Here is an 8,443-nt window from a genome sequence, read left to right as displayed (position 1 = left end):
AGCCACTATGCATAAATTTAGAAAAGGCCCACATGCCTATGTGGCATTGACGTAACCTAAAAAATGGGCGTTTAAATATATGCATCATTGTGTCGCATCAATAAACCTTTTTTATCATCTATAATTTAATGCCGGGAAACAATTTTGAAAAGGAAAAAGAGTTTAAACCGTCAACCTACCAAAACTGAACTCTTTCGACCATTGTCCTGCTAACCCAACCAACTAGACGGAAACTGTAGTTAACGGTTTGACTCAAAACCGACATTAAAACTGATTGATTTCTGAGCACCTAAAACTTAGCTACATAAAAGGCTACAAATAACAGATCAGGGACAACAAGCAACTTTCACTGTATAATATACCAGTTAAAATATGTTGATTAGATTGCTTGAAGATTAGTGGTAGATAAAACACTCTGCTTAATGAAGCTATTTCAATCAGAATAGCAAACATGGGGGGTATACATAGCCTGAGGTTGACCCTTTGACTTCCCAACAAAATGAAGTTGTAACACCCCATAGGCTGATATAATTTCAACATCTTCCAAATATTATTGTTAGGATCAGACGGGTCACACGAACACAAATCACACACACTCACACTCTGCTCACAATCAAGAACACAAAGATTTAATGTGGTTCGGTCCAACTCGGATCTACGTCTACGGTGGATAACTAGAAATGTTTTATTTCTTTTTTCTTGTGATACATTCATTTCAATACAGATGAATCTCTTATATAGAGATTGAATAAGATTTTGTCAAACAAAGAAATTAATGCAGTAGAAGAAATTCCGCCACTTATTTTTGACAGGCTGCAAAACATGGTTGCAGGTTTCACACACACATTTTCTGCTGCTACTTTTGACAAACCACAAGAGTGGCTTCACACTAGTTACAGGTTTCACACACAACAATCTCCCACTTGAAGCCACAGAACAATCTTCACCTGTGCTTCAACCGTGCATCTGTATTTCTGTAAGAACTCTTGATCTTAGCGCATTCCTAGTTACCCGTCCTTTTCTTCAATTATCCTGAAGGCCAGTTGAAGCTATGCAAAGCTTCAACTTCTCTAAGGTGACAACCTTAGTCAACATATCAGATGGATTTTCACTTCCTTTGATCTTCTTCAACTTTAGAGTTCCTTTACTAACTTGCTCTCTGATGAAGTGATATCTCAGCTGTATGTGTTTCGTCTTCGAATGGAAGACAAGATTCTTTGCAAGATGAATTGCACTTTGATTGTCACAGAATAGCACATAATCATTTTGTTCTTTGCCAAGTTCGTTGAGAAAATTCTTCAACCATATAAGTTCTTTGCTTGCTTCAGCAACTGCCATATACTCTGCTTCTGTGGTTGAAAGGGCAACACTTTTCTGTAGTTTGGACATCCAACTTACTGCAGTGTCTCCCACTGTAAAGACATACCCTGTGGTGCTTTTGAATGACTGTTTACACCCACCAAGGTCTGCATCTGCAAAACCCTTCAGAATAGCATTTTTCTTCTTAAAATACAATGCCATCTTTGAAGTTCCCTTCAAGTATCTCAGCAACCATTTAACTGCTTCCCAATGTTCTCTTCCCGGATTGGACATAAACCGACTAACAACTCCCACTGCATGAGCAATATCTGGTCTCGTGCATACCATTGCATACATGAGGCTACCAACTGCAGATACATACGGAACTTTAGCCATTTCTTTCTTGTCTTCATCTGATTTGGGTGGCTGATCTTTAGAAAGCTTAAAGTGACTTCCCAAATGTGTGCTTCTGATCTTGGCAACTTTAAGGCTGAATTTCTCTAACACTTTCTCAATGTACTTTTCCTAAGAGAGTGTCAAAGAGCCGTCTTTATTTCTGAGAATACTCATCCCAAGTATTTGGTTTGCAGCTCCCAAGTCTTTCATCTCAAATTTTTCAGACATTTGCTTCTTTAATTTCTTGATTTCTGACAAATCTGAACCTGCAATTAACATATCATCTACATAAAGTAGTAGAATGATATAAGAACCCTTGAACTTCTTAATGTAACAACAAGGATCATTGTCACATCTCTTGTAACCAACTCTTCCCATGAAGTTATCAAACTTCAAGTACCATTGTCTTGGCGCTTGTTTCAGACCATACAAACTCTTCTTCAGTTTACACACTAGGTTTCCTTTATCTTTAACATGAAAACCCTCTGGTTGTGTCATGTAGATGTCTTCTTCTAGGTCACCATGTAGAAAGGCTGTTTTGACATCTAGCTTCTCTAGATGCAAGCCTTCTGCGGCTACAATACTGAGAACGAGCCGGATGGTAGACATCTTCACTACTGGAGATAATATTTCATTGAAATCTATTCCCTCTTTCTGTTGAAAACCCTTGACTACTAATCTTGCTTTGTACCGTTTGGTACCATCATGTTCTTCCTTGACCCTGAAGACCCATTTGTTGTGAAGAGCCTTCTTCCCAGATGGAAGTTTTGTCAAGTGCCAGGTCTTGTTCTTCTCAAACGACTTCATTTCATCTTTCATTGCTAGCTCCCACTGCAATGAATCTTTCAACCCCATAGCTTCAGAGTAACACTAGGGTTCACCATTATCTGTCAAGAGTATGTAGGTGACTGATGGTGAGTACCTTTCTGGTGGTCTAGTGACTCTAGACGACCTCCTTGGTTGATTTTGAGGTGTTTCTGGAGTTTGAGGAGCAACTTCTTCTTCCTCAGAATCATTACTAGAATCATTCCCTAAGCTCCCACTGTCGCTTGACTCATTCCCATTTTCTGGAATGTCGACTGAAGCTTCTTTTCTTTTTTCACCACTTTCAAACTCAACACTTTCTTTCTGAACTTCTTGTATCTTGGTTTTTCTGTCTTTATACAATTCGTTTTCATTGAAGACGACATTCTTGCTTCTGATTAATTTTCTGCCTTCATTATCCCAAAGTCTGTAACCCATTTCTTCGGACCCATAGCCAATGAATGTACACTTCTTGGCCTTTGAGTCCAGCTTATCTCTGTCACTGCTTTCCAACAAGTCATAAGCACTACAACCAAAGACTTTAAGATGTTTAAGACTTACTTTCTTCCCTTGCCACATTTCTTCTGGCAATTTGAAATCTAAGGGAACAGATGGGGAATGGTTAATCAAGTAGGCTGCAGTGTTAACCGCATCTGCCCAGAATGTCTTAGGCATCCCGGCATTCAACCTCATGCTTCTAGCCCTCTCATTTAAAGTTCTATTCATTCTCTCAGCAACACCATTCTGCTGAGGAGTTCCCGGAACTGTCTTGATCATCTTTATCCCTTCCCTGGCACAATAATCTACAAACATCTTGCTTGTGTATTCGCCACCATTATCCGACTTCAGGCACTTTACCTTCAAATTAGTTTCATTTTCAACCGCAAATTTCCATATCTTAAAAGCATCAAATACATCAGATTTATGTTTAAGAAAATAGACCCACACCTTGCACGTTGAATCATCAATGAAGGTTACATAGTATCTTGCGCCTCCTAGAGATGAAACTGATGTTGGTCCATATACATCTGAGTGAACAAGCTCCAACTTCTGAGCTTTCGGTGTCCTCCCTGTCTTCACAAAAGTAACCCTTTTTTGTTTTCCAAGAACACAAGGTTCACAGAATTCAGTTTCCACTTTCTTTAAGTCTGGAAACTTTCCTTTCAGAGCCAACATCTTCAATCCTTTCTCGCTCATATGTCCGAGTCGGTTGTGCCATAAATTTGATGGACTCGGGCCGGTGGTCATTGCATGAACACCTTCAACATGAACTTCTGTCATGTATAGAGCGCCTTTCTTTTTTCCTTTGGCAATCACTAAATTGCCTTTGATCACTTTCCATTGTCCACCCCCAAAGTGAACATTAAACCCTTCATCATCCAATTTTCCAACTGAAATCAACTTTCTCCTCAAGTTAGGAATAACCCTGACATTTTTCAATGTCCATATGGTTTCAAATGAGGTCTTCAAGTCTACATCTCCAATACCTATAATATCAAGCATTTGATCATCTGCTAAACGAACTTTACCAAAGTTACTCGTTCGTAGATTCTTGACTATATCTGGGCATGAGATAGCATGGGAAGAAGCACTCGAATCCATAATCCAAGATTCAACTGAATCTTCAACAGAACAGATGAGAGCATCACCTAATTCTTTCGAGGATACACTGTTTACTTCTTTCTTTGCAGCTAGGTTTGTACATTGGCTTCTAAAGTTACCTTTTTCTTTGCAATTCCAACATTCAATGTCTTTTCTATTCTTTGATTGCCCCATTTTTCTGGACTTAGACCTGCCTCGACTACGTCCTCTTTCGTTTCTTCTCCCTCTACTTTCTATATGCAATAAAGAACTAGAATTTGAATTTTCACCATTGCTTCTTCGTCTAATATCTTCATTCACTATCAAGTCACGAATACTCGCGAAAGTGAGTTTGATAGTGCCGGATGCACTACTAACAGCTGTGACTGTGCCTGACCAACTGCCGGGCAACGATGATAAAAGGAGTAGCGCTTGTACTTCATCTTCAAACTTTATTCCAACAGAGGCTAAACGAGAGATAATCGAGTTGAACTCATTTATGTGAGCGGTAACTGACATGCCTTCCTTCATCTTGGTGTTAACCAATTGTCGGATGAGGAATACTTTGTTTGAAGCGGATGGTTTTTCATACATGTTGGACAAAGCTTTCAATACACCATATGTGGTTGTTTCATTGACAATGTTATATGCAACACTCTTTGCCAAAGAAAGCCTAACCACACCCAATGCTTGTCTATCCAACAACTTTCATTCTTCATCATACATCTCATCCGGTTGTTCACCCAACATAGGCAAATGCAAACTTTTCTGATATAACAAATCTTCAATTTGCATTCTCCAAAATCCATAATCGCTTCCATCAAACTTATCAATCTTAATTTTACCGTCCATTAAAAAATTACCAAATTTCTACTAACCAAATGGGTTCATAGTGCTGAGTGGTAATTTATACGAGCGAAAGCAATAATCAGAAACAAAAAAAATAACTTTTGTTTCAAGCTTTAATTGGCAAGGAACAAGTTATGATGGATAATGAGATATTGTTCAAACTTGAGGGGCCTTGTGTTAAATATGAAAATTATTTTCTTTTTAAACCTTTCTTCTAGTTTCTTCTTAAGCATTCAACAAAAAAAAAATCAGATAACAAAGAAAGCTTCTTCTGGCGATCTCCCAAGAAAACGAGCGGTTATGGTGGCATGCACGATTTCCGGCGAGGGGAGCGGGCGACGGGTTTGTCGAAACCCTAAACAGTCGCGACAGTGGTGGCGGTGTTGGCGGCGGATCCGGCGGTGGCGGTGCTAGCAGCGGCGATGGCTGTGCTAGCGACGGGCGATGGAGGTGCTAGCGGCGGCGGTGTTGGCGGCGGCGGTGGTTCAGAACACTGGTTTCGAGTCCCTCATGTATGTATCCTTCTTCTTCACCTTCTCCTCCTACCTGGTTCGTGTGATTCAAGGAGCCTACGCTCTGATATTAGTTGTTAGGATCAGACGGGTCACACGAACATAAATCACACACACACACACACTCTGCTCACAATCAAGAACACAAAGATTTAACGTGGTTCGGTCCAACTCTGACCTACGTCCACGGTGGATAACTAGAAATGTTTTATTTCTTTTTTCTTGTGATACATTCATTTCAATACAAATGAATCTCTTATATAGAGATTGAATAAGATTATGTCAACCAAAGAAATTAATGCAGCAGAAGAAATGGTCAGCTCATATCTGTCTTCCGCCACTTATTTTTGACAGGCTGCAAAACATGGTTGCAGGTTGCACACACACATTTTCTGCTGCTACTTTTGACAAACCACAAGAGTGGCTTCACACTAGTTGCAGGGTTCACACACAACAATTATTACATGCAAATATCATTACAACAATTAGTTTGTAAGCATTAAATAGACATTTTAGTGATTTTCACGTTCAAAACGTTCGGCCCATTCCATTAACGGTTTTTATCATAAACGATCTGAACTTAGGATGCATTGCTGACTATAGATATACAGACATCACCTGATCTCAATATTCATAACATAATTGAATAAAAGTTAATCATAAATGATCTCATTAATATAAATCATAACCAACCGGTTCTAACAGTGGTGTCTTTGACTTCAACATCAGTGGAGTCCCTTTGTAATCATAATAACCTAATCATTATCCTCTTTTCTACATAATAACAAATCCATCAGTACTGACTGTTGGAGCGTGTCTGCAAGGCTGTAAAAAGGTTACAAAAACAAATATTAATAATAAGATAGAAATAATATAATGATCAATGAAGATGTTTATACAATATACATTTTTTGGGTCAGTTTTGCAAGATGTGGCCCACCATTCTTGGTCCATTCCATCAATGGCTCCACCTCCTTCAACCGTTAATTAGGTGATGCACATTATGAAAATAAAGCCATTTATGTGTATCTTCACCGCCCCAAACATCAGAATTACTTGAAACAACAATTGAACCTGCGATCTATGCGAATTGCTTATTGAGAATAAGAATTTGAATAAAAAGACGAGTGTGTGATGTGGACGTAGAATATTATTTAAATTTACTGATGTTTTTTAATATCGTTATAGTTACTTTTGAGTAGCAAGGTCCGTAAGACTGATTGGTTTAACTGGATTGTAACTTTCTTCAAGGATTATGACTCTTGATTCTACCTTTGAAAAACACGCAATGTCCGAAACATCCAAGAAAGCCTGAGACAAAAATGACACTGCTACCAGATTATTTCCTTCATAGAATAGATTCATACGAAAGAAGAACATGTGCTAACAATTTGTGTTCTTCATGGAGACCTTATGGCTAGTGGCGTAAATGAGCCGAGCCATTAGCATGGGTTCAGGCTCGGAGTTAAACGTAACAGCTCGGCTCAGCCCGTTTATTTTACAGGGCTGAAACTTTGAGCTCGAGCCAACTTGTTCTTTTTTTTTTGAAATATATGACTACTTCAATTCAATAGCGAATAATATTGAAAAATATTAGTGAGGTTTTATTGTTCTAATTGTTGATATTCTAACTTATTTAGTCATTAATAATAATATAACAGTATCGGTTTTAATATAACTGTGTTTGTTTTGTATGTTGAACTAGGCAGAGTCCATTGGGGCTGGACTTACACATGGTGGCTCATGTTCTCCGTATAAGTATGTGGGCTTGGAAGGATAGCTAGGCTTGGAGCAGAAGGAAAAGAAATTGTTACAAACCAAACAGAAAAACTCAACCCAGAAGACTAGTATGATGGGTTAGAGAACCCGTTTGTCTTATAAACCCCACATCAGTTTGTGTTTGAGTCTGATAATATATGTATAACAAACAAATATAGTATTTCACTCTTTCACGTTAAATGCGTGAGGTACAGATTAAGTAGAAAGAAACTTAGTTGTATGAAATTAGAACTCTACTTTAAGAAATGTGTTTTTTACAATCAATCAGTTAAAACCATACAAAATTCAAATTACCTTTTTAAATTTGTTACCTTTCATAGCCTTAAATATCAGTTTAATGGAACACAATATATCAAAAACTTTCAACCAAAAATGGATACCAAAAACCTCATTTCACTCGCATGCCTTCTTCAAGCAATCATCAATGCTGTTAGCCTCTCCATAGCTCAAAAACCCGGCGTACGTATTAATCATCAATCTTTCATGTGTAGTAAAAAAGGCGATTTAACTTCTTCTAATATAGTACAACGAGAGCGCGCATTGGGTACCCTTCTCAATAATATTAAAGTTCCCATGGGTACGGAAATAGGGGATAGTGATGGAGTCTGGTCCGTCGCTCTTTGCCCCCCTAATATCAAACTGGAAGCTTGCCGCGAGTGTGTCAACAACACCGACACATATATTAAAAATGAATGTCCTAAACAGAAAGAAGGTGTGGCTTGGACAGTCTTAGAAAGAGTAATTTGCGTGGTGCGTTATGCCGATTATTTTTTTCATGCACATCTTGGTGAGTGGGCTTATGCCACCTTCCCAAGTCCACCAAATCAGTCTCCTTATAGCCCTGCTGAGTTGGAGAAGGAGTTGAATAATTTGGCAAATAAGTTGAAGGGGATGGTAGCCGAAAATGTTTAAAAACGTTACGGGTCTGGTTCAGTAACTTTTGGGCCAGGTTCCCACACTTTATACAGGGCAATGCAGTGTACATATGTTATAGGATTGGATGATTGCGATAAATGTTTATCCGATATAACCAAAAGGGTCCATAGTTGTTGTAGCAAACAGCGATCGTTGTCTGGAATAGCCGCATCTACTAATTGCTATTTTTGGTATCAGCATAATAATTTTCTTCCTTAGACACATCCGGCGACCAGCTCCTCCACATCTCTACAGACTTCAGGTAATAATACATATATTACTAAAAGATTAATATACAAATATTTATT

At 38.5% G+C, this 8,443-nt stretch overlaps 1 protein-coding gene across 1 annotated transcript; it reads left to right on the top strand.

The window, feature by feature from the left end:
* The first annotated feature begins 7,592 nt into the window (after positions 1 to 7,592).
* LOC143607229 (cysteine-rich receptor-like protein kinase 36) lies at positions 7,593 to 8,132 on the top strand. Its single transcript, XM_077082756.1, has one exon. The coding sequence runs from the start codon at positions 7,593 to 7,595 to the stop codon at positions 8,130 to 8,132; it is 540 nt and encodes a 179-aa protein (XP_076938871.1).
* Positions 8,133 to 8,443: the final 311 nt, after the last annotated feature.

The sequence above is a fragment of the Bidens hawaiensis genome, unplaced genomic scaffold (assembly GCF_021521415.1).
Source record: "Bidens hawaiensis isolate Kalapana, Puna unplaced genomic scaffold, B.hawaiensis_p1.1 tig00080516_1, whole genome shotgun sequence".
Taxonomy (NCBI): domain Eukaryota; kingdom Viridiplantae; phylum Streptophyta; class Magnoliopsida; order Asterales; family Asteraceae; genus Bidens; species Bidens hawaiensis.
The sequence above is the reverse complement of the archived record's forward strand: the minus strand, read 5'-3'. Positions and strand labels throughout refer to the sequence as shown.